This window comes from Tachyglossus aculeatus, chromosome 5, assembly GCF_015852505.1.
Source record: "Tachyglossus aculeatus isolate mTacAcu1 chromosome 5, mTacAcu1.pri, whole genome shotgun sequence".
Taxonomy (NCBI): Eukaryota; Metazoa; Chordata; class Mammalia; order Monotremata; family Tachyglossidae; genus Tachyglossus; species Tachyglossus aculeatus.
This window is the reverse complement of record NC_052070.1, coordinates 70181590-70209027: the sequence shown is the minus strand read 5'-3', so window position 1 is coordinate 70209027 and position 27438 is coordinate 70181590. Positions and strand designations below refer to the sequence as shown.

Here is a 27438-nt window from a genome sequence, read left to right as displayed (position 1 = left end):
GTCTGCTTCCTCTGTCTCTCACACTCCCTCTCTTTTTCTTCATAGCTCGAGAGCTGCTTATCAGGTACCCAGACTGATGGAGGACACACAGCAGTTGTCCTTGGACAACTCACTTCACTTCTCTACGCCTCAGTCACCTCACTTGTAAAATGAGGATTGAGGCTGAGAGTCCCACAGGGAATATGTCCAACTCAATTTGCTTGTATCCAAACCAGCGCTTACTACAATGCCTGCCACACAGCAAGCACTGTGCGCTCATCGTGGACAGGGAATATGTCTATTTGTTGTTATATTGTACTCTCCCCAGTGCTTAGTACAGTGTTTGTATACTGTAAACGCTCAATAAGCAGCATGGTTCAGTGGAAAGAGCATGGGCTTTGGAGTCAGAGGTCATGGGTTCAAACCCCGGCTCCGCCAATTAGCTGTGTGACTTTGGGCAAGTCACTTAACTTCTCTGTGCCTCAGTTCCCTCATCTGTAAAATGGAGATGAAGACTGTGAGCCCCCTGTGGGACAACCTGATCACCTTGTAACCTCCCCAGTGCTTAGAACAGTGCTTTGCACATAGTAAGCGCTTAATAAATGCCATCAAAAAAAAATATGATTGAATGAATGAATGAACAAATACCATCATTATTATTACTTAAACGCCACGATTAATAAATATGATTTATTAGTATCAATTATTATAATAATAGGCAGTGTTGTATAAAATAGCCTATAGTGCACAATCAATGAAAATCACGGTATCGTTTGGATTCCTACCTCGACAGCGGCCAGTTTGCCATAGTGAAGAAGTGCCGGGAGAGGAGCTCCGGAGCAGAATTCGCCGCCAAGTTCATCAAGAAGCGGCAGAGCCGGGCCAGCCGCCGGGGCGTGCGGCGAGAGGAGATTGAACGGGAAGTGAGCATCCTGCAGCAGGTCCTGCACCCCAACGTCATCAAGCTGCACGACGTCTACGAGAACCGCACCGACGTGGTCCTCATCCTCGAGCTGTGAGTAGGAACGTTTCCCGAGCATCCTCGCCGACGGGCCAGGGAGACCGGAACAGGAGAGGGCCGGTGGGGTAATAATAATCATCGTAATAATGAATAATTATGGTACTTGTTGAGCACCTTGTGCCAACCACTATTCTACGTGCCGGGGTGGATACAAGTTAATCAGGTTGGACACAGTCCCCGTCCCCTGTGGGGCTCACGTTGTTAATCCCCACTTTTTACAGATGAGGTAACTGAGGCACAGAGAAGTGAAGTGATTTGCCCAAGGTCACACAGCAGACACATGGCGGAGCCGGGTGGCCCTGGGGACGGAGGGAGGGCTGATACTGGAAACCCCGGGACAGCAGGGCCTGAGGGAGGAACGGCAGCTGGCCTCGCCCGAGGGAATGAAATGAGGTCAGCGGTGACCAGCTTCCCCTGCCATAAATCGCTCCGGCCCTCTGACAGAAACATGGCCAGGGCAAGTTGGCGATCAGTTGCCTCGCACTGGGCGTCCCTCTCACCGGTGGGGCCGCAAGTCAGAGTGGCGTGGGATAGTCTCAGATTGGGCGAGCGACTGAGAGGGAAGTTTAGTGGAAAAGAGAGCTACATCTCAGAGGAGGAGCTGGAGGGGGACAAAACCGGGGGCGTTGTCCTGCCTCATCCATGGAGGGGGAGCGTCCTCTCGGAAGAAGTTGGCCGAGTTGCTCCTCGTGCTACAGTTGGGAGTGGGAAGTGGGCGGTGGATGAGCCTTGAATAGCCTCCCTTGGGTCCTTTGCTGGGAAACAGCGTGGGCAGATTCAGGGCTCTGGCTGCTCTTCTAATTCCAGCTTCGGATGTGGCAAACCTCTCCCTCTCCAAGAGGCCTGGCCAGGCTTCACACCTGAGCTCGGAGCTCAGAGAAACATTTCAAGTCCCCAGCCGGTGGGAAAAATGCTCGGGCAGGAGAGACTATTTTTCAAGTGCCCAGGTCAGCGCTCTTTAGGCAGAGGTGCTTAGGAAATGTATATATATGTTTGTACATATTTATTACTCTATTTATTTTACTTGTACATATCTATTCTATTTTATTTTGTTAGTATGTTTGGTTTTGTTCTCTGTCTCCCCCTTTTAGACCGTGAGCCCACTGTTGGGTAAGGACTGTCTCTATATGTTGCCAACTTGTACTTCCCAAGCGCTTAGTACAGTGCTGTGCACACAGTAAGCGCTCAATAAATACGATTGATTGATTGACCAATTCCTTTCAAGTGAGCATCTTTCCTTTTGTGTTCCCTCCCTTCCTCTAAAATTCGGCTGAAGAACCATTTCTTTCTGGAAGGCTTTTCGGCTTAAACCTTTCTCTCCCCCAGTTGACTCATCCCATGCTGTTTTTCTGGTGCGGTGAATTCAGTTTGTATGCTCCATTCTGTCAGAATGAGCTTTTACTATGTGCTTTGGGTAGAACACAGCCACAGATTTAGGGAACTTCCTTCGGACAACGTGTGTCCGTTTAGATACAGGGTGACACTGTGTCAGAAGAAGCAGCATTAGTGGATAGAGCACGGGCCCGGGAATCAGAAGGACCTGGGTTCTAATCCCGGCTCTGCCACGTGTCTGTTGTATGATCTTGGGCAAGTCACTTAACTTCTCTGGGCCTCAGTTACCCCATCTGTAAAATAGAGATTAAGAGTGTGAGCCCCATGGGGGACAGGGACTGTGTCCAGACTGATTAACTTGTATCTACCCCATTGCTTAGAACAGTGCTTGGCAAATAGTAAGCGCTTAACAAGTACCATCATCATCATAATCAATCGTATTTATTGAGAGCTTACTGTGTGCAGAGCACTGTACTAAGCGCTTGGGAAGTACAAGTTGGCAACATATAGAGACAGTCCCTACCCAATAGTGGGCTACCACCATTATTACCGTCTAGAGGGGAAAGCAGACATGAATATCAATAAATAAATTACAGATATGCACATAAGTGTTGTGTGGCTGGGAGTGGGGTGAGTAAATGGAGCAAGTCAGGACAATGCAGAGGGGAGTGGGAGAAGATGAAAGGAGTGCTTGGTGAGGAAAGGCCTCTTGGAGGAGGTGTACCTTCATGGCAGCCATGTGAAGCCGAGTTCAATCCTGCGTTTAACCAAATTCTATGTTTTCTGAGTTTGCTCATGCACCTTTCCATCCTAAAAGCCTGAGTTCCTGAGGGAGAGCCACTTAAAAGGACCTCACATCCATAGGCAGTATTGTTTCTACCAACTTCTTATTCCCTTTAGTCCAGGTTCCCTACCATACCTTCCCTTCCCTTCCCCAAGGAGACAGAGCCATTTTTACCTCACCGTCCAGACTGCCACTGCCCCCGTCCAGGTTGTGGGCAAGGAACGTGTCCACCAACTCTGTTCTCCTGCACATTCCCAAGCGCTTAGTCCAGTGCAACTTCTCTTAGTACAGAGAAGCAGCATGGCATAGAGGATAGTGCTTGGGCCTGGGGGTCAGAAGGTCATGGGTTCTAATCCCAGCTTTGCTACTTGACTGCTTTATGACCTTGGGCAAGTCGCTTCACTCCTCCGTTACCTCATATTTAAAATTGGGATTTGAGATTGCGAGCCCCATGTGGGACAGAGACTGTGTCCAACCCGGTTTTCTTGTATCCATCCCAGCGTTTATTACAGTGCTTGGCACATAGTAAGTGCTTAACAAATACCACATTATAAGCACTGGTTAGCCCTGGAGAGTCTACAGCGTCATCAGCTTGGCCCTCAGCATCTCAGCGAGCCGGTGGGGTCAGAGATGAGAGGGGGGTAAGTTCCACAAGTGTTCATGGGACTGGAGGTACACCCGAGGGGCAGTGTGGCCTAATGGGAATCCCTCGATCACTTGTATTTTTTAATAATAATTATGACATTTATTAAGCGCTTACTATGTGCAAAGCACTGTTCTAAGTGCCGAGGGGGATACAAGGTGATCAGGTCCCATTTTAGAGATGAGGTAACTGAGGCTCACCTCATCCCCCAGGCCTGGAATGCCCTCCCTCTGCCCATCCGCCAAGCTAGCTCTCTTCCTCCCTTCAAGGCCCTGCTGAGAGCTCACCTCCTCCAGGAGGCCTTCCCAGACTGAGCCCCTTCCTTCCTCTCCCCCTCGTCCACCTCTCCACCCCCCCCATCTTACCTCCTTCCCTTCCCCACAGCACCTGTATATATGTATATATGTTTGTACTATATTTTATTACTCTAGTTATTTATTTATTTATTTTACTTGTACATATCTATCCTATTTATTTTATTTTGTTAGTATGTTTGGTTTTGTTCTCTGTCTCCCCCTTTTAGACTGTGAGCCCACTGTTGGGTAGGGACTGTCTCTATATGTTGCCAATTTGTACTTCCCAAGCGCTCAGTACAGTGCTCTGCACATAGTAAGTGCTCAATAAATACGATTGATGATGATGATGATGATGAAGTGACATGTCCAAAGTCACACAGCTGACAAGTGGTGGGGTCGGGATTCGAACCCATGATCTCTGACTCCAAAGCCTGGGCTCTTTCCATTGATCCACGCTGCTTCTCTTGAGCGCTTACTGTGTGCAGAGCACTGTAGGAAGCACCTGGGAGACTGCAGTATGACAGAGTTCGTGGTTCCCTGCCCACAAGACTGTGAGCCAGTTGTTGGATAGGGAACTGTCTCTATATGTTGTCAACTTGTACTTCCCAAGTGCTTAGTACAGTGCTCTGCAATCAATCAATCAGTCAATCGTATATATTGAGCACTTACTGTGTGCAGAGCACTGTACTAAGCGCTTGGGAAGAACAAGTTGGCAACATATAGAGACAGTCCCTACCCAACAGTGGGCTCACAGTCTAAAAGGGGGAGACAGAGAACAAAACCAAACATACTAACAAAATAAATAGAATAGATATGTACAAGTAAAATAAATAAATAAATAACTAGAGTAATAAATATGTACAAACATATGTACATATAAACAGGTGCTGTGGGGAAGGGAAGGAGGTAAGATGGGGGGGATGGAGAGGGGGACGAGGGGGAGAGGAAAGTACACAGTAAGTGCTCAAGAAATATGAGTGAATGAATGAATGAAGTGAGCTTACTGTCTCCAGGGAAGAGCACGGGCTTGGGAGTCAGACCATCTGGGTTCTAAGCCCGGCTTTACCAGACGCCACTGGGTGAACTTGGGCAAGTCACTTAACTTCTCTGTATCTCATTTTTCTCCACTGTAAAATGGCGATTCAATGCCTGTTCTCTTTCTCCTACTTGAACCGTGAACCCCATGTGGAACAGGGATTCTGTATCTACTCCAGGGCTTAGAACAGTGCTTGGCACATAGTAAGCAGTTAATAATTACCATATTTATTAATTCTTCTTATTGTGATGGAAGTGGAAGATGGAACCTTAAAAAGGGATGGGATAGAGTTTCACCCCTGACACTGTGTGCAGGGGGCTCTTGGTTGTCGGGGGCTTGAGGCAACTGAAAGAAGAAATGTGGGAGAGAGATAGCCAGATTTTTCACTGGATCAGTGGAGAAAATGCTGCACACTGATTGATGGCTTGTGGAAAGGCCTTTGGGCAGAGGTAACAGGATAGATTAGGTAATCTATTAGGTAACAGGATAGATTAGGTTTTATGATCCTAGAAATTTCCCCTATTTCCCCTATCCATAATCTATTTTAATATATGTCTCCCATTCTAGATTGTAAGCTCCTTATAGGCAGGGATTACATCTACTAACTCTGTTGTACTTTCCCAAACTCTTAGTACAGTGCTCTGCACACAGTAAGTGCTCACTAAATACCATTGTTTGAGAGCGAGAAATAATTTTACAGGAATGAGGTTTGTTAGACTGGGGCAGGTGACCCAGGGAGATGAGAGTAAATCTGGAAGTCTAAGACTGGACGACAACCATATCTGAGGAATGGTTTGGGTAAGTTCACCTTGATGGCAGGGGATAGATGATCTGACCTCTCAGTATCCCTTCCTCTAAGTCTCTAAGCCTGAAAATTGAGCATAGTATTTTGTGGTCATTCCACACCTCTCACTGGGAGATCTCAAAGTGTTTCAGAAGAAGCAGGAAGGTGGAGATAATTGAACCAAGTCCAAAATGTCCCAGCAGTAAAAATCTACAAATACTCCAAACACTGTCTGTTTGAAACAAAACATCTGCTTTTAGATGTTGTGGTGACACAAACCAGATACTAATTTGAGGGGGAAAATGGTGTTCCGGGGTTTTTGTATAGTCAACAACTTAGGTTAGTTATAATCAAGCATATTTCCATGTCTATGTTGTGGGAATAACAAAGTAATGTCTACTTTTAAACATCCTTAAGGAACGAGCTTCAGTGTTCTGGAGCAGTTTAGCATGAACTCTCCAAGCCCTTCAGAAATGGTCCCTGAGTTGCTAATAATAATAATAATAATGGTATTTCTTAAGCATTTATTATATGCCAGACACTGTAGTAAGCGCTGGTGTGGATAAAAACAAATAGGGTTGGACACAGTCCCTGTCCCTCCTGGGGCCCACAATCCCCATTTTACAGATGAGGTAACTGAGGCACAGAGAAGTTAAGTGACTTGCCCAAGGCCACACAGCAGACAAGTGGAAGAGCTGGGATTAGAAACCAAGACCTTCTGATTCCCAGGCCTGTGCTCTATCAACTACTCTGTGCTGAATTCCTCTTGGTAAACAATACGGGACCTCTCGGGGAAGTACGGTAGAAAGTCGACTGCCACCTCAGCTACACTGTCTGAGAGGAAGAACTGGCAGGAATCTGTCGGTAGAAATGGTTTTTTATACCTCCATGAAGTTTTTTTTAAGACTTAAAATAAAAAACCCAATGTTCCAGTATCTCAATACGGCTTTCGGAGGGAATTACTGTAGCTCTTTTGGCTTTCTCTGTCAATCCTACAGATTTGAGCTGTGGAGTATCATGACCAACATGTTCGGATCTGTGGAGTGGGAGCTGAGCTTGGACCAGACTCGGACTGACCTATGGATCAGTCAATCAATAGTATTCATAGAACACTTCCTGTGTGCAGAGCACTGTACTAAGAGCTTGGGAGAGCACGGTTAAGAAAGAGACATGGTTCCTGCCCTCAAGGGGCTTACAAATTAAAGGAGGAGACAGAAACCAGCCATTCACAAATAGCAGGAGGGGAAAAAATGCTGCAATAGTAGTAATAGTAGAATGTATTGAATGCTCACTGGGTTAAGTGCACTATACTCAATTCTGGGGACGTATAAAACACAGAAGTGACATGTTTCCTGTCTACAAGGAGCTTACACTCTAATAATAATAATAATAATGTTGGCATTTGTTAAGCGCTTACTATGTGCAAAGCACTGTTCTAAGCGCTGGGAGGATACAAGGTGATCAGGTTGTCCCACGTGGAGCTCACAGTCTTCACCCCCATTTTGCAGATGAGGTAACTGAGGCTCTGAGAAGTTAAGTGACTTGCCTAGGGTCACACAGCAGACATGTGGCAGAGCCGGGATTCGAACCCATGATGACCTCTGACTCCGAAGCCTGGGCTCTTGCCACTGAGCCATGCTGCTTCTCTACAGGGAAGGCAAATATAAAATAATCAAAAAATGAATAATTGAATGTAAAATTGGAATAGACAAATATATAAGTATATATGTGTGTATATACTCACATATAAGTATATATGTGACTTTGGGCAAGTCACTTCACTTCTCTGGGCCTCAGTTCCCTCATCTGTAAAATGGGGATTAAGACTGTGAGCCCCCCCGTGGGACAATCTGATCACCTTGTATCTACCCCAGCGCTTAGAACAGTGCTTTGCACATAGTAAGAGCTTAACAAATGCCATCATTATTATTATTATTATTATTATTATTATTATTATATAAATGTGCTGAGGATGGGTATAAATAAGTACATAAGTATTAGAGATGGCAGATGAGTTTATATGAACTGGGGTGCTGGGAATTAATTGCGAAAACCTCTTGGAGGAAGTGAGATTTTTAGGATGGTTTTTAATATGGGGAGACCTGTGGTCTGAAGGATTTGGGGAGGGAGTTCCACACTGGAGGAATGAGGGGACAGAGATGGGAAAATTGAGGGCTTGGGCGGAACAAGAAAATGAACTGGGGCATAGCAGGCAACGGGTGTAGATGTGTAAGGTAGGTGAGTTGGTGAACAACCTTGAAGCCGATTGGGGGGAGTTTTTCTTTGATGCAGAGGGGTATGGGAAGCCAGTAGAGGGTTTGAGAAGTGGAGAGATGTGCGCGCTGATTGATAATTCAGGAAGATGATCCACATAGCTGTGCATCCTGTAGACTGGAGCAGGGTGAGGCTGGAGACAGGATGGCCAACCAGGAGACTGATCCAGTAGTCTAGCCGTGCTACGTGATGAGAGCTTGTATCAGGCTGGGAGCCTTTTGCACTGTGGGAGAGGTGGAGAGGGTACCCCCAAGAACCTTCTTGGGTGAAATATGGGCCAGTGCCCAGGCCTTTGGGTCAGACATAGTCTGTGCCCCTAATATTTCACCGAGGAATTCGTTTCGAAGGGTCTGGCTGGGATCGCCACTTCACGCGAGATAAACCCGCATTTCTCTGGTGCTTTCTAAGGATCGACTTTTGTCCCCATGTGTCTTTCAGAGTATCCGGAGGAGAACTATTTGACTTCCTGGCCCAGAAGGAGTCCCTGAGTGAGGAGGAAGCAACCAGATTCATTAAGCAGATTTTGGATGGTGTGAATTATCTCCACACCAAGAAAATTGCTCACTTTGACCTTAAGGTAAGGGAACTGAGATGGGGAGGGCCAGGGGCGATTTTCCCAAACGAGCATTTGGATTGTTCAGGTCCATGTTTCTTGGGCCCTGTTCCTCAGGCCTTCAAACCTACTTAAGTTAATTTTAGTGCCTGTTTCTCCCTGTAATAATAATAATGATGGTATTAAGCGCTTACTATGTGCAAAGCACTGTTCTAAGCGCAGGGGAGGTTACAAGGTGATCAGGACAGATGAAACCTCCTTGTGAGCAGGGATAGCGCCGGCCGACTCTGTTGAATTGAAACTCTTGATTTGGTGCTCTGAACAGTAAGTGCTCAATAAATGCCGTTGATTAATTTAATTAAAATCAGTTAATTCAAACCAACTAAAAATCAAAAGATCCTACACAATGATGTTTCCTCCATAAAGGAATCTGCAGAGATGTTCTGAGTGGGTTCTAGAGACCAGAGTTTCAGAGCTGGAAAACAATGAGATGCAGCAGGGACCAGGACTATATAATAATAATAATGATGACATTTGTTAAGTGCTAACTATGTGCAAAGCACTGTTCTAAGCACTGGGGGGAATACAAAGTGATCAGGTTGTCCCATGTAGGGCTCACCATCTTAATCCCCGTTTTACAGATGAGGTAACTGAGGCTCAGAGAAGTTGTGACTTGCCCAAGGTCACACAGCAGACATGTGGCAGAGTTGTGGTTGTCCTGTATGAGTTAGGACAACCAAATTCTTCCACTTCCTTTTCCCTGCACTTCTCCCTTTCTCTCCTCTCCTCTCTTTCCTCTCTTCTCCTTTCTCTCCCATTTTCTTTTCTCTTCTTTTTCTCTTTCCTCTCCTCTCCCTCCTCTTCTCTCTCTCTCTCCCATTTTCTTCTCTTCTTTTTCTCTTTCTCACCTCTCCTCTGTCTCTTTCTCTTCTCTCTCCCTCTCTCTATCTCTCTCCCCCTACCCCATCCCCATCTCCCATTGCATGCCAGCTTAGATGGTCTGCTCTAATGCCAAGGGAAAGACTTGGCAAGGGCTCAGTAGAGGAGTTATGTGGAGAATGGAGAATTTCAGAGCTCTTGACTATCACTCCTATTGAACAAGAGGGTAAAACTGAGTTTTAATAGAACTCCCAGCGTTCTATCTAGGTCTTTCTCTACCTGACAAGAGCCTACTGCAAATCTTCCCATCCCGAGTGTCTTGGTATTAGCTTGAAAATTGCTTTCATTTCTGAAGTCACCAAGAGGATTCTCCAGGGTTTATTGAGCTGTAATAAGGTAGGGCAGAAAGAGCAAGGACAGAAGCCTTCGATTTAGCTAGATTTGGTGGACTTTTGCCTGTCTGAATGATGTAGAATAAGTGCAGAAAATATAATCTATTATGAACCCAGCCCCTGACCTTCCGGTACTCAATGTAATTAACAGTTAACAAATGGCTTCTATGTTTTCATTCCTTTCTCGGCTTCCAAGATATCTACCTTTGAACAGGTTTTTGGGTCATTCCTCTAATGGGGCCTGGCCTAAGTCAGAGGAGGGGTTGCAGATACATCAGTCTAAACTATAGCAAAGGGTTGTTTTTTAGGTTTAAGCATGTATTTCATTTCTTTACTCCCCTTGGGAATGTATTATAGACAGGTGTGAAAACCCGCTCTAGAACAGATGAAGAGAAAACAGTCATTTTGGTGTTCTGGTTTCCTTCTTTTAGCCTGACCAAGGAAAGATCATTTGGCGGGGGGGGGGGGGGGGGGGGGGGGGGGGGGGGGGGGAGGGGTATGTGTGTGTGTGTGTGTGTGTTTATTTTTAAATTATATTAGTTAAATACTATGTGTCAAGCACTGTTTTAAATGTCGAGTATATACAAGGTAATCAGGTTGGGCACAGTCCCTGTCCTACATGGGACTCACAGTCTTAATCCCTATTTTACAGATGAGGGAACTGAGGCACAGAGAAGTGAAGTGACTTGCCCAGGGTTACACAACAGAAAAGTGGTGGAGCCAGGATTAGAACCCAGATTCGCTGACTTCCAGGGCACGCTGCCTTTCCAGTAGGCAATGCTGCTTCTCAGTCATTCCCGTGCCCCTAGCCTCCTGTCTAACATACGACATATGAACTTTGTATAGCGATTAATTCCTTCAATCATATTTATGGAGCACTTACTTTGCACAGAGCACTGTACTAAGCACTTGAGAGAGTACAATACAACAATAAACAGACACATTTCCTGCCCTCAACGAGGTGATTGGTCTATGGCCTTAGACCACAGCTGGTTCTGGTGAAGACCCTGATAACTGGGGTAGCAGATATGGTATCACACTCAATAAAAACTGGATGAGAAGATACCACTGAGAGCCCACGGGATAATCTGCTCCACGGTCACCGACTACACAGTAGCCCGAACTGTGGTCTCTCAGTATGGGCTGAAGTGGTGTCACGATGTGTGCTGATGGCCACAGAGCGATCAAGTTGGGAGTGTTTGGCTGTCCCAGATGCTTAGTACAGTGCTTTGCACACAGTAAGTGCTGAATAAATATGAATAAATGAATGAATGAATGAACCGATCCCCACTACTGTATCTGCATTTGCAAGTGGGGCTCCTGGGAGCCAACTGGGAGGTGCGTTTGCCAGAAAACTGAGGGAGAGGGGAAGGAAATAGGGCTCCTCCGGCTTCCTTTAGCTGACCCTGAGAGGGAGACCAGCCAGATGAACCCCGAACCATCCCTCTGTCAGTCAGTCAGTCAATCGTATTTATTGAGCGCTTATTGTGCGCAGAGCACTGTACTAAGCACGTAGGAGAGTACAACATAGTGTCACAGACACATTCTCTTCCCACAACGAGTCCAAAGGGGGCAACTGGTTATTTCAAGACTGTTATTTAAAAGGGAAGAGTGCTTATCTGAGAGCCAAGGGGTGGTAGTAGCAGTGCTCTGTGGGGTGGAGGATTGGACTTGCTTGATAGTGGTACCCAGTTTTCACTCATTACTGGAAGAAAAATTCTGGAGTGCTTTAGTACAGTGCTCTGCACACAGTAAGCGCTCAATAAATACGATTGATTGATTTAGGACTTTGCAAATTCTGTTGGGAATCTGAGCTCACCCACAGTAGCTCTCAACCAAGCTCTTAGTACAGCACTCTGCACATAGTAAGCACTCGATAAATATGACGAACTGAGGGGACCACGGTCCCTCACATCACGTAGGAGTTGGGGCAAGAACTACAGAGCTAGTCGTGTTTGGTTCCCAGAGTCTTTCAGTCCACAACTTAGGACAGTTGTAGAAAGGAAGAGCATAGACTCAAAACAAGGAGGCCTAAAGTCTCTGGTGTCTGAATCCCTGAGACTGCTAAATGGGATCTCACATTTTTAAAGTGCTTAGTACAGTGCTTTGCATACAGCAAGAGTTCAGTAAGTACGATTGAGATTCAAAGGAGCTGGTATGTAGAGAAGCTTGGAAAGCCAGTGGCTTTTATTATTAGTCTTTGCTTTCTGTGCCATTTCACTTGAAGGCTTAGTAAGGGCTTGGCTTAGCGGGATCAGCAATTGAGCTGGAGCATGTCACCGGGAAATACTGCTTACTACTGGAACCTTAAAATTCGGTTGATTCCAATGCAAACAGAGACCTTGTCAAGTGTGCTGGTGTGTGGTTCTTGTTTGCTTTGTAATTGGGAGCTCCCTGTCATCGAGGACAGAATCCCGAAGCAGAAGGATGTCATTCTGTGGTCAGGGTGGTATTTTAAAGCAAAAAGAAAAATCGAAGAAGGCAGTTGAAGTGTTCTGTAGGTCAGCCAGCTAACAGAGGCTGGCGGTGGGGGAGGGATGAAGAGGGGCTGTTTGGGGGACTGGGAAGTCTGTGTTTGACAAAAACCCCCAAAAAGGAAAATCAATTGGCAACTTTCAACTCAGTGATCTTACTGCCTATTTCCCCTGTGATGTTTGATCAGTCAATCAGATTTATTGAGCATTTATTGTGTGCAGAACACTGTACTAAGTGCTTAGGAGGTACAGTATAACAATAAACAGGCACATTCCCTGCCCACAGTGAGCTTCCTGGCTATTATATCCTCAGCCTTTTTTAAATACAAATCTCTGTCCTCCATTGTTTTGATAATAATACTCAGGGTGTCAAGGAGTGATAAGACCTTAGTATTTGACTTAAGGGAAATTAAAGTTTAAATGAATCTAATGTAGTGTTAATGGTATTGATATTGCCCTCTCCCACTAATCCTTACACCTTCCCTGTGAGTCAGGAAGGGGTTTTATTGTCATTGTGTTACAGTTAGAGAAATTGAGGTTCTGAAATGCCAAGTGCCTTGCCCCAAATAATAATAATAATGATGATGGCACTTATTAAGCACTTACTATGTGCAAAGCACTGTTCTACGCGCTGGGGAGGTTACAAGGTGATCAGGTTGTCCCACCGGGGGCTCACAGTCTTAATCCCCATTTTACAGATGAGGTCACTGAGGCCCAGAGAAGTGAAGTGACTTGCCCAAAGTCACACAGCTGACAATTGGCAGAGCCGGGATTTGAACCCATGACCTCTGACTCCAAAGCCCGCACTGTTTCCACTGAGCCACGAAATCACACAGCACTCCACTCCAGTGACTGAACCAGATTTCTTGACTTCCATCTCGGTGTTTGTTCCCCTAGGCTATGTTGTCTTCGCAGCCTTGAAGGCAAATTAAATTCCCGTTAACCAAGAGATCTTGGAGTCTCAGTGTTCAGCCTGATTATCTTCGATCTTTCCTAGTGCTTAGAACAGTGCCTGGCCCATAGTGGGTACTTAACAAATACTCCAATTATTGTTATCATTGTCTCTCTCTTATCCCTATAACCTTCCAAGAAAAAAACTTAAAAGAGAAAATTAGAAGAGTTTTGGTTCAGTTTTATTTTTGTTTCACTGAGATTCAACCATGCTTTAGAAAAATGATACACAGGCTGAAACCCTTGTTTTTACAAATCTGTGTTTTGAGCAATGCTGTATATAATTATATCACTGCTTTTAGTAGTGTCTCTGGTTTAGTTGAAGGATGCTAGAGAACAAAGGAAAAAGCAAAACAACACAGAGAACTGTGCTAGAAGTTAATTTGGTGGTAATTACATTTGCAGATGATATTACTTCAGTAGCAAATGGAAAATGAAGCCCTGATACAGCAGAAGGAAAATGCAGTAGACGTAGAGAGTAGGGGGAAAGCATGAATAGAAAGAAGAAATTACAGTTCAGATAAAATGATTGCAGGCAGCCACTATTTTCATTGAAATAGGTGAGGATTTCCTGGCATAATGAATGGGAACTTTTGGGGGGTAACCGGCTGTCTGCCAGGGCTAGGAACAGGTGAAGCTCAATATTAGATAAAAAAAGGACCCAGTTCTTGTAAATGGGTGGTAGACTCAGAATTGGGCATTTACTCAGGGGCACTGGGGAAAGAAAAAAAAGAAAGAAAGAAACAAAGAAAGAAAAAGAAAGAAAGAAAGAAAGAAAGAAAGAAAGAAAGAAAGAAAGAAAGAAAGAAAGAAAGAAAGAAAGAAAGAAAAAGAAAGAAAGGGAGAATGAGAGAGAGAAAGAAAGAAATGTATATATTACAGGGTCAGGCAGCCTGATCTCACCAGACTCCTCACTTCAAGTATCTCTCATTGGAGGCAGTTCCTTCTGGGCTGGGATTGTGTCAACTTTATTGTACTCCACTCTCCCCGGGACTTAATACTGTGCTTGCACACTGTAAGCACCAAGAGTGCTTATTGTGTGCACAGCACTGTACTAAGAGCTTGGGAGAGTACATTATATCAGAGTTGGTAGAAACTTTCCCTGCCCACAATGAGCTTTCAGTTTAGAGGGGGAGACAGACATTAATATTAATAAATTATGGATATATACATAAATATGTATATTTATGTGGGGCAGAGGGGCTGAATAAAGGGCCCCGATTGATTGATATTGGAAAGAACACAAATCTCAGAGTCAGAGACCAGTTCTAGTTCGAGTCCCAGCTCTGCTAATGGCTTTTGGTTGACCTCGAGCAAGTCAATTAACTTTACTGTGCCTCAGTTTCCTCATGGGGATGGAGGTAATATCCGCCTCTCCCTCCACCTCAGGGGATCCTCTGAGGGCAAAGTGAGATAATTGATGTAAAAGCCCTTTAGCAATTATTATTGCCAATAGTAATAATGATGGGAGTCTCCATTTCATCAGCCCAGAGCTTGGGGAAGCCCACAGAGAGATCCGCAAAGCCCACACATACTGGCCTTAGGCCCTGCTTCGCCAGGAGCGGCAACTGGCTCCAGGGCAGGGCGGTGGGTGTTAGCTGGCCCACCACAAGCTGCCGAGTGGTCCGGTTCCCACTGTATGCTCCCAACTGGGATTTCAGAAACTGGGAGGGAGGAGGAAGCTGAGTCAGAGTTTCGCTGTAAAAGATATGTAGGCAGATAAACATGAGGCCTGGAGGAAATCGGTCTTGATCCAAAAGAAACAATTCACATAAAGATGAAAAATTAGTTCAGCTATACCCCATTCAGTCCTCTCTTAAGGTTTCCATTCTGCGTCTTGGATGGAATTCTGTTGAGGAATTTGGGGCCGTTCTTCCGACCAATGAAGTTCTGCCGGGGTTGGATGCAGTGGGATCTTGGAAGGTGCCAGTTAAGGTGAAGTTGTCTTAATCAATCAATCAGTTATATTTATTAAGCACTTACTCTGTGCAGATCACTGTACTAAGCGCTCCTCAACACGTGTTCATCTGGAACATAACCCCCTCTGTTACAGGAGAATTGAATTGGAATTGTTTTCTTCAAGTTCAGTGTCACCAGATATATTATTATATATATATTACATATTACTATATTATATATATATATTATTAAGAGCTTACTATGTGCAAAGCACTGTTCTAGGCACTAGGGAAGTTACAAGGTGATCAGGTTGTCCCATGGGGGGGCTCACAGTCTTCATCCCCATTTTGCAGATGAGGTAACAGGCGCAGAGAAGTTAAGTAACTTGCCCAAAGTCACACAGCTGACAATTGGAGGAGCTGGGATTTGAACCCATGACCTCTGACTCCAAAGCCCGGGCTCTTTCCATTGAGCCACACTGCTTGTACATATTTATTACTCTATTTATTTTACTTGTACATGTTTATTCTATTTATTTTATTTTGTTAATATGTTTTGTGGTCTGTCTCCCCCTTCTAGACTGGGAGCCCACTGTTGGGTAGGGACCGTCTCTATATGTTGCCAACTTGTACTTCCCAAGCGCTTAGTACAGTGCTCTGCAAACAGTAAGCGCTCAATAAATGCGATTGAATGAATGAATATATCAGTACTCTAGGGAGGAAAATTGGCCACCTGAAAAACATTCTTCCATTGGCCTGAATCTACCTTAGGCTGGTCTCAAGGAAAGTAGAGGATAGAAAAGATATGGCTCTTCATGGCATGTGTTATTCAGAGTTGCACTAACGGAGAGTCTGATGAATCATATTTCTGTTGGAGGCACGTGAGCGGATTATGATGTTTTGCTGTCACTATCAATGGGATGACTCCAACCAGACTTAGTCACTTAGACCTGTAATTTTGGATTTTTGAACGACCCACTGGCTAGAAGAACACAGGAGAGGAAAGTTCATCTGGAACTACAACATGACTGAGGAGCCCGTTGTTGGGTAGGGACTGTCTCTATATGTTGCCGACTTGTACTACCCAAGCACTTAGTACAGTGCTCTGCACACAGTAAGCACTCAATAAATACAAGTGAATGAATAGGATAGAAACTGTTCTGGTCTTGAATAATTCAGAAGTAAATGGCCGTATCTGTCTTTCTGGTTCCTTGAGGGGAATGCTTGTGATCAATTTGATATGGCTCCCAACACCTCCTAATAATAGACATAATGGAGGGACAAAGTTGAAGCACATTCATTCATTCATTCATTCAATCGTATTTACTGAGCGCTTACTGTGTGCAGAGCACTGTACTAAGCGCTTGGGAAGTACAAGTTGGCAACATATAGAGACGGTCCCTACCCAACAGTGGGCTCATAGGCTAGAAGGGGAAGACAGAGAACAAAACAAAACATATTAACAAAATAAAATAAATAGAATAAATCTGTACAAATAAAATAAATAGAGTAATAAATATGTACAAACATATATTCATATATACAGGTGCTGTCGGGAGGGGAAGGAGGTAAGGCGGGGGATGGGGAGGGGGAGGAAGGGGAGAGGAAGGAGGGGGCTCAGTCTGGGAAGGCCTCCTGGAGGAGGTGAGCTCTCAGTAGGGCCTTGAAGGGAGGAAGAGAGCTAGTTTGGCGGATGTGCGGAGGGAGGGCATTCCAGGCCAGGGGGAGGACGTGGGCCGGGGGTCGATGGCGGGACAGGCGAGAACGAGGCACGGTGAGGAGATTAGCGGCAGAGAAGAGGAGGGTGCGGGCTGGGCTGGAGAAGGAGAGAAGGGAGGTGAGGTAGGAGGGGACGAGGTGATGGACAGCCTTGAAGCCCAGGGTGAGGAGTTTCTGCCTGAGGCATAGGTTGATTGGTAGCCACTGGAGATTTTTCTAAGCTTCTCTAAGCTGTGAGCTCAGTGTGGGCAGGAAATATGTCTACTAACTCTGTTGTGTTTTTCTCTCCTAAGCTCTTAAATAAGTGCTCAGTAAATACCATTGATTGATTTATCTCTGTAAAAGTTTGTGGTTAATGACCAGGGCCAGTTTTAGTCTGTAAGCGAGGTCAGCCATTGCCTGGAGCTGTGTGACGGGGAGACCCCTGAACCCTTCACGAAGATGGCTGCCACGCATCTTCCCACAAAGATGGCCACAGCACTGTCCTTACCTTGGCGGAGGGAAATGCCCAAAGTTGGCCCTGTTTTTATTCATTCCACACACCTATTCTGATGCAGACTGAAGAATGTCAGTCTTTCCATTGCAAAAAGCAAGAATCAATCAATCAATCGTATTTATTGAGCGCTTACTGTGTGCAGAGCACTGTACTAAGCACTTGGGAAGGACAAGTTGGCAACATATAGAGACGGTCCCTACCCAACAGTGGGCTCACAGTCTAAAAGGGGGAGACAGAGAACAAAACCAAGAAGCGTAGCATGGGTGGCAGGGCCTGGATTTCCTTTGTCCTTTCCATACTCTAGGCAAGAAGATCTATTTGGCCTTGATTTCACCCTTGCTGAACGTGAAAATTAACATTTTAAGCTCCCTTTAGACTGTAAGGTCCTTGTGGGCAGTAACATGTCTACCAACTTTGTTATTTTGTGTTCTCCCAAGAACTCTGTTCAGCGCTCTGCACACAGTAAGCACTCAACAAATATGATGGATGGACTCGCTTGAGAGCTCGTTAGTGTGTTCTGAGGGCACTGAATGAATCAGAGGATGATTTGTGGTTTGCTGTTCTACCTCAGTTCTTTGCCGAGCAATTGATTTCTCTTACCTCAGCTCCCTGGGGTGACCTTCCCCTAAATATATCCCAGTTGGCTCCTGAAAACTCTCTTTGGTTCCTGCTGGTTTGGGTTTAGTTTGGGTTTATGCTTTATGCTCCCGATGCTTTCTCATCTCCCTCAAACTCTCACTGCTGTTAGTACACTCTCACTGCCTTCCACCTTTTTTCGTGTCTCGGTAGAAACCTTTTGGGAAAAAATCACTGGAAAAGAAATTTCTAAAACACTCCTAAACAATTCTGCCCCTTCACTGAACTCAAAGAGAATGCTGCTGCCATTTGCCTCGATGACAATATTTACCACAAATATGGGATTTTTAACTCTGGATTGAAATAATTTAGGATTTGATGGTTAAGAAAATAAATTAGTAATCAATCAATGGTATTGATTGAGCCCTTACTGTGTGCAGAGCACTTGACTAAGCAGTTGGGAGAGTTCAATACAATAGAATAGTTAGACATGATTCCTGCCCGTGAGAAGCTTAGAGACCAGAGGAGGAGACAGGCATTAAAAGAAATTACAGATGGATATTTATATAAGCGATAATAATAATAATTATGGTATTTGTTAAGTACTTAGTATGTGCCCTGCACTGTACTAAGTGCTGGGGCGGTTATAAGCAAATTGAGCTGGACTGTGTGGTCCCTGTCCCATGTGGGGCTCACAGTCTCAATTCCCATGATACAGATGAGATAACTGAGGCCCAGAGAAGTGAAGTGACTTGGCCAAGATCACACAGCAGGCAAGTGGTGGAGCTGGGATTAGAACCCATAATCTTCTGATTTCCAGACCCATGGTCTGTCCACTACAAGTGCTGTGGCTGCGGGGTGGAGGTTAAAATCAAAGTGCTTAAGAGGTACAGACCTTAGGTGATGCAGAAGGAAGGGCAAATAGAGGAAGTGAGGGTCTTCCCTGAGCATGATTGAAGAGGAGAGAGAGTAGGTGGTGATCTTATTTTTTTCTTTCATTTTCCAAGCAGCATCAGCTTGGAAAATCTCTAGCAGCTGCCACCATTGTCTGGCAGATGGCTGACCGGAGGCGGTCGTCATTTAAAAATAAAATGTTTAGGTAGAGCCCTTCATGGAAGTTCTGCTAGGATTGGTTGGGATTAGGATTCTTGATCTTAAATTCCGTTTTGCCCAGCCCCTTTGGTTAGAGATGCCTTGAGTCACGGACCCTGGTCTGGATTCAGGTAAACTGATGATTCCTAGAGAAACTGAGTCCCAGAGGTGAGGGACTCCACAAGGCCTGCCCCAATTAGGCCCTCATTTCCCCTCCTCCTTCTTCCTTCTGCAGCACCCTTGCACTTGGATTTGCACTCTTTATTCACCCCTCCCTCTGCCCCACAGCACTTAAGCTGTGTGACTTTGGGCAAGTCACTTAACTTCTCTGTGCCTCAGTTACCTCATCTGGAAAATGGGGATGAAGACTGTGAGCCCCATGAGGGACAACCTGATTACCTTGTATCTCCCCCCAGTGCTTAGTACGGTGCCTGGCACATAGCTCATAACAATTACCACAATTGTTATTATTATTGTTGTATCTGTAATATATTTATCTTCGTGTCTGTCTCCCCTTCTAGAATGTAAACTCCTTGTGGGCAGGGAGTGAGCCTACTAACTCTTATATTGTACTTTCCCAAGCTCTTAGTACAGTGCTCTGCACCTGGTAAGCACTCAATAAATATGATTGATTGATTGATAGGTCTGGTGGAACAAAACCTAACCTAATCAGGCTCATATAATTCCCCGACCCTTCACAGAAATTTCCTCTTCCCCTGTCGTGAATAGGTGATTAAACAGAAATGTGGATGGAATCGCCAGAGTAAATTATTTCCACTCCCACCAGAGTTTCTTCCTCTTCCCCTCGTCCCCCTCTCCATCCCCCCCATCTTACCTCCTTCCCTTCCCCACAGCACCTGTATATATGTGTATATGTTTGTACATATTTATTACTCCATTTATTTATTGATTTATTTTACTTGTACATATCTATTCTATTTATTTTATTTTGTTAGTATGTTTGGTTTTGTTCTCTGTCTCCCCCTTTTAGACTGTGAGCCCACTGTTGGGTAGGGACTGTCTCTATATGTTGCCAACTTGTACTTCCCAAGTGCTTAGTACAGTGCTCTGCACACAGTAAGCGCTCAATAAATATGATTGATGATGATGATGATAATAAGGTCTTTGGAGCTCTTCCCTAGTAAAGAAAACACCACCTTTATTTAATAGTAATAGTAGCATTTATTGAGTGCAGCGCACTGCACTAAGCTCTTTGGAAGTATAGAATAGTGAAGTGACATGTTCCCTGACCGCAAGGCATTTACACTCTTAACAAAGCCTTGACTTTGTTGTTACTGCTGATAATGATAATGCACTACATTTATATAGATTTTCTGTGTCCTAGAATCTCAAAGCACTTTCTTTTATCACATCCCTCTAGACTGTAAGCACACGGCGGGCAGAGAACATATCTACCAACTCTGTTATATTGTACTCTCCCTAGCACTTAGTGCAGCGCAGACAGTAAATACTCAATGGCATCTGACAATCCCAGCTCTGCCACTTGTCTGTTATAATAATAATTATGGTATTTGTTTTGTGCCAGGCACTGTTTTTAGGCAAGTCCCTTCACTTCTCTGGACCTCACTTTCCTCATCTGTAAAATGGGGATTAAGACTGTGAGCCTCATGTGGGACAGGGACTGTGTCCGATCTGATTAACTTATATTTACCCCAGCACTGAGAACAGTGCTTGACACATAGTAAGCGCTTAACAAAACCGTCATTATTGTCTTCATCTGTTAGACTGTAAGCTCCCATGCAGCAGAGATCATATTTCTTGTGAAGCCCCCAAAGTGTTCAGTACAGTGCTCTGCGATCAGGGGACACTCAGTGCCTTTTGTTAATTGATTGACTGACTTAAAATAACGTAACAGGAGGACCAGTATGGCCTAGTGGAAAGAGCTTGGGCCTGGGCGTCAGAGGACCTGGGTTCTAATGCTTGCTTCACCACGTTCCTGCTGTGTGACCTCGGGCAAATCACTTAGCTCTCTGTGCCTCTGTTTCCTCATCTGTAAAATGGGGATTCAATCTCTGTTCTCCCTCTTCCTTGGAATGTGAGCCGTGTATGGGGACAGGGACTATGTCTTGTATCTTCCCCAGCATTTAGAACAGTGCTTGACACTTAGTATGTGCTGAACAAATACAACAATTACTATTATTATTATTGCAATAGATTTTAGTGGTAGGAAAATGAGGTCGGGGTGGTATCTCAATTGCCCTTCAAACTTAGCAGCATTCATTAAGCTCTGGGCACCTATCCCTCAATCAGTCGATCTCCTCCTCACTCCCCTCACTTTAATTTGAGTTCCCTAACCTGAAGAGGCCAATGGAAATGTGTGAGTGATTGGCGGGGAGAGGAATTAAAAGGAGGGAAAGGGATAGAGGTAGAGAGAGAAAGATACAGAGGTGACAGATACACCCAGGAAGGGGAAATAGATGATGATGATGATGGCATTTGTTAAGTGCTTACTATGTGGGAAGTACTGTTCTAAGTGATGATAGAAACACAGACACTCACACAGGCAAGTAGATCCTCTCACCAAGGCAGGCCACATACTGTCATAGTCATGCACAAACATTCGCTCCCACGGCTTCCACTATCATCTCTACGCTGATGACATCCAGATCTACATCTCTGCCCCTGCTCTCTCCCCCTCCCTCCAGGCCTACATCTCCTCCTGCCTTCAGGACATCTCCATCTGGATGTCTGCCCGCCACCTAAAACTCAACATGTCCAAGACTGAACTCCTTGTTTTCCCTCCCAAACCCTGCCCTCTCCCTGACTTTCCCATCACTGTTGACGGCACTACCATCCTTCCCCTCTCACAAGCCCGCAACCTTGGTGTCATCCTCGACGCCGCTCTCTCATTCACCCCTCACATCCAAGCCGTCACCAAAACCTGCTGGTCTCAGCTCCGCAACATCGCCAAGATCCGCCCTTTCCTCTCCATCCAAACCGCTACCCTGCTCGTTCAAGCTCTCATCCTATCCTGTCTGGACTACTGCATCAGCCTCCTCTCTGATCTCCCATCCTCGTGTCTCTCCCCACTTCAATCCATACTTCACGCCGCTTCCCGGATTGTCTTTGTCCAGAAACGCTCTGGGCATATTACTCCCCTCCTCAAAAATCTCCAGTGGCTACCAATCAATCTGCACATCAGGCAGAAACGCCTCACCCTTGTCTTCAAGGCTGTCCATCACCGTCTCTATATGTTGCCAACTTGTACTTCCCAAGCACTTAGTACAGTGCCCTGCGCACAGTAAGCGCTTAATAAATACGATTGATTGATTGATTCTTTGTGCAAATCTGAGGAGGACCATCGATGTGCGAAACAACAGCCATGGAGGAGGACAGTCGCTGCTACTGCTGTCTCTCTAGGATTCCTGCCATTATTGTCTTGGGGTGGAACCCTTCTCTGGGGTCAGAGAAGTCAGGGGAGACAATGGTGGGAATTCTGGGGAACTGGCAGCCGTGAATGTTGTGCCCATCTGTCATTATAACCGTCCGCCAGAACATTAAGCGACTCCACCCCCATCCGCTTTCCTCAAGCGATGCTGGAGGTGTTCGGGCACTGACCCGAGCAGCTCGAGGTTATCCAACAGCAAGCGACACCCATTATGTGAGTAAAGCTGAGTTAATGGCTGGGTCCCCACAGACCCTTGTGCCCCAGCACAGTTGCCCCTTCCTTGGCACTTCTGCTCGGTTCTGTGCTGCCGTAGGCTCCCTCGGTTCACATTGAGAAGCAGCGTGGCCTAGTGGAAAATGCCCAGCCTTGGGTGTCAGAGGATGTGAGTTCTAGTCCTGGCTTCGCCACATGTCTGCTGTGTGATCCTGGGCAAGTCTCTTCACTTCTCTGTACCCCAGTTACTTCATCTGTAAAATGGGGATTGAGACCGTGAGCCCCATGTGGGACAGGGATTGTGTCCAACCTGATTACCTTGTATCTACCCCAGTGCTTAGAACACTGCTTGGCACACAGTAAGTGCTTAACAAATGCCACAGTTATTATTATTACATTGCTTTTGTAGCAACCGCAGGAGTCAAAAGAGAGACATTTGCATTTCTTGATTGAGTTTTACCTTTCCAGGTCACATCCAGCATGGCTCAGTGAAAAGAGCACGGGCTTTGGAGTCAGAGGTCACAGGTTCAAATCCCGGCTCTGGCACTTGTCAGCTGTGTGACTTTGGGCAAGTCACTTAACTTCTCTGTGCCTCAGTTACCTCATCTGTAAAATGGGGATGGTGAGCCCCCCGTGGGACAACCTGATCACCTTGTAACCTCCCCAGCACTTAGAACAGTGCTCTGCACATAGTAAGCACTTAATACAACCTGAACACCTTGTAATCTCCCCAGCACTTAGAACAGTGCTCTGCACATAGTAAGCGCTTAATAAATGCCATTATTATTATTATCAATCCAACCACCGGCCGGAGCACTTTCGTTTATATACCTTCCCTCCTCATTCATGCATATTCTCCACCTATATTAACTTGTATTTACTTCTGTCACCAGCCACAGCATTGCTTCTTTCTTCTTCTCTGTCTATCTATGAATGGCTCAGGTCTGTCAGCCCCCGCACCTCCAACCCATTATACTTAAGCTCCCTGAAGGCAGGTACTGAGTCTCTTATACAGTCATAGTCTCCTAAGTGCTTAATACAGTGCTGTGCACACAGGGGGATCTCATGAAATACCACTGATTAGTTGACTGAGTGACTTGCTGGCCTTCTGGTAGGTGCCAGGACCTGATGACACTCTGCCTGACTGTCCCATGGGAGCCAGAACATTTGGTCATGCTTTCCTCTCTGCAGGGAGGTTTGGTTTCCTCCAGCTAGGAAGAAGGCCCCAGGATATCTAGTTAAAGGAGCAACCTCTGTTTGGAGACAATACCTCCATCCGTCTCCTCGCTGACCTCCTGGCCTCCTGTCTCTCCTGACTCCAGTCCAAACTTCACTATGCTGCCTGGATCATATTTCAAGAAAAATGTTCAGTCCATGTCTACCCACTCCTCAGGAACCTCCAGGGGTTGCCCATCCACCTCCGTATCAAACAGAAGCTCCTTACCAATGACTTTAAAGTGCTCAGTCACCTCACCCCATCCCTTCTCACCTCACTGATCGCCTACTACAGGTCTCTCCACAAACTCTGCTCCTCTAGCGCCTGCTCACTCCCTGTGCCCTGATCTCGCCTATCTCACCGCTGACCCCTTTCCCACGCTCTCCCCCTCACCTTGAACTCCCTCCCCATCCATATACACCAGGCCACCACCCTCTTTACCATCAAAACATTATTAAGGTCGCATCTTCTCCAAAAGACCTTCCCACCTAAGCCTTCTTTTGCCTGGCTCACTCCCTTCTGCATTATCTATGCCCTTGGATCTGTGACCTTTGGACATACGATATTCACCCCCCTCCCAAGCCCATAACACTTATGTACGTGTCTTTAAATGATATTTTATAAATGATTTATTTACTCTTATTAATGTCTGTCTTCCCCCCTACACTGTAAGCTCATTACGGGTCGGAAACATGCCTGCTAATTCTGTTGTATTCTCCCAGATGCTTAGTACAGTGCTCTGCACACAGTAAAAGGTCAATGAATACCATTGATTGATTAATTGATTAATTGACTGATCTTGTTTAAGAGAGAGTTGAGGGGAGTTTCCAAAGGGAAGAAAGGATAAGTTTAAAAAGACCTAACTAGAGAAATGTCCTTCTCCTTTATCTTGGGTGATCTTTCACAATCCCATCATTCATTCATTCATATTTATTGAGTGCTTACTGTGTAGAGCACTGTACTAAGCGCTTGAGTATCAGTCTCTAGAAGACGGAGCCTGTATCTTTGGTTCTGGTATATTCTCCCAAGAGCTTACTACAGTACTCTGCCCTGTTGATGATGAACTTTTTGTCCTTTTAAGAGGAAGGTTACTTTCCTGGGGTTTGAATTGGTTGTTTTACGGGGAGAAGTAAGAGTGGAGATGGAAGGTTGAAAGAAAAGGGGACGTGGGTAAGCTCAGAAAAGAGGAGAGAAGACAGAAATGGAGGCAGAGACAGACAGAACCAGAAACCAGTACCCCCAATTCCAAAAGCAATCCCAGCACAACCCTGGATTCCACAGCCGATAAACCGGGGCCAGGAACTCCGTCAGGGCAGCGTTCCACAGCCCCTTGCTCTCTAGTGCTCTTAGGCCATGCAGCTGTTCGCAGGGCTACAAATAGCTCCCATGGCGGATATTTTCCCTAGAAATCAGGTACCTATTTCCTGAGGTTGCCAGGCGCCAGAATTAGTTAAACCACACAGAAGTGGGAGGAGAGGAGTGCCGTAAACAGGAAATGGCTGTGTGGAGAAAGATGTGTTCAGGAAGACTGATTGCACTTTGGGATAACAAAGACTAAATATGATAAGCAAAGGAAACTGTTAACAAATGGGAGAGCTGAGATTTGGGCTATGGGGATGGCTGCAAAGTGGGTTCACACTTTATTGAAACAAGGGTGACTTTTCCAAGTTGAGCTCAGAGAGGTTCCCTCTGCCAGCAACTCCCTCCCTTCAAATCTCCCAATCAATCAATCATACTTATTGAGGGCTTACTATGTGCAGACCACTGAACTAAGCGCTTGGGAGAGAACAGTAAGACAGAATTAGCAGAAATTGCCCCTGCCCATAGTGAGCTTACAGTCTAGAGGGGGAGACAAACATTGATATAAATAAATAAGCCCCCTGAGTACCCACATGGGGCATGCCCTGATTAGTTTTCTTTTTTCCAGGTGATCTCATTCCTTCATCCACCTCTGCAATTGTGTATTTTTTATGGTATTGGTTAAGTGCTTACTATGTGCCAGGCACTAAACTAAGTGCAGGGATAGATTCAAATTTGTCAAGTTGGACACAGTCCCTGTCCCACATGGGGCTCACGGTCTTAATCCCCATTCTACAGATGAGGTAACTGAGATACAGAGAAATGGAGTGACTTGCCCAATATCATACAGCAGACAAGTGGCAGAGCTGGGATTAGAACCCAGTTCCTTCTGACTCCCAGCTCTACCCACTATGCCACACTGCTTCTCTAAGGCACCCTTAACACTTAGCTATACACCAAAGTGTGCATCCTATTTTTTGAGCACTTATTTATTCGTTTATGCATCTTTTCATGGTTTTACTAGTTGTAGATTGTAAGCCCCGGGAAAGTAAGGATTGTGTCTTTTACTTATACTGTACTCTCCCAAGTGCCTGGTTCAGGGCTTCCCAATTAGTGGGTGCTCAACAAATACTCTTGATTAACCGATTGGTTGAGCCACCAAAAACAGCTCCAGTTCTGCCCTCATTTTGTATATCAGAAGAGGAATATTTAGAGGGGAAGTAAATTGCCCAAGACCAAGCAATTGGTTAGAGATAGAATTGGAATTAGAACCTGTTTTCAGCAAATCAGCAATATTTATTGAGGGCCTGCCATATGCAGAGCACTCTACTAAGTGCTTGGGAGAGAGCAATAGTTTTAGCAGCTGTGATCCCTTTCCTCAAGGAACGTACAGTCTAGCTGCGGAGGCAGATACAAAATAAAATAGAGATAGAAGAAGAGAAAAGAAAAATCGATTAAAGAAGTGTTTCAGTAGTAGGGTATATAAATAGATATGTACAGAAGTGTTATGGGTGGGTTTGAGTGCATAACTACATAGAGTAGAAATGCTGAGAAAAGAATTGGGGGGAGGGAATATGACTTTGGAGAAGAAAAATTAAGCAGGGAAGGGTTTCTGGAAGAGGTGAGATTTCAGAAGCATTTACAAGCTCCTTGAGGGAGCTCAATTATACTCAAATATACTCTCCCCAGTGCTTAGAACAGTGCTCTGCCCACAGTAAGCACTCAATAAATACCACTGATCGATTGAAGCTGAAGAGCACTGTGGTATGGTGGAGGGAGTTTCAGGCCAGAGGAAGGCTGTGAACCAGGGGTCAGAGGCAGAAGAGCTGTGAGTAAGGCACAGTGAGTCAGAAATAGGTAACTAGTGGAGGCTTTCTAGGAGAGGAGAGCTGTTTTAATAAGTTTTAGAAAAATTATCTGGGCAGCAGAGTGAAGTATGGACTGTAGAGAGGAGAGACTGGAGGCAGGGAGACTGGTGAGGGGGCTGATGAAGTAGTTATACAGGAATAAGGCAACTGCCTAAAGCAGGGTAGGGGCCATTTGGTTGGAGAGGAAGGGGAGGATGTTGGAAATGTTATGGAGAAAAAACTGACTGAATTTAGGAACAGGCTGAATGAGAGTT

At 45.4% G+C, this 27438-nt stretch overlaps 1 protein-coding gene across 2 annotated transcripts in view; it reads left to right on the top strand.

The window, feature by feature from the left end:
* The window catches only part of DAPK2 (death associated protein kinase 2), a 138813-nt gene that overhangs the window by 72386 nt on the left and 38989 nt on the right, over window positions 1-27438 (top strand). For both annotated transcript variants that reach the window (XM_038746513.1, XM_038746512.1), the window contains exons 3-4: window positions 773-994; window positions 8588-8726. In XM_038746513.1, coding sequence (XP_038602441.1) covers window positions 773-994; window positions 8588-8726 — 361 coding nt within the window. The remainder of the gene's footprint in view (window positions 1-772; window positions 995-8587; window positions 8727-27438) is intronic.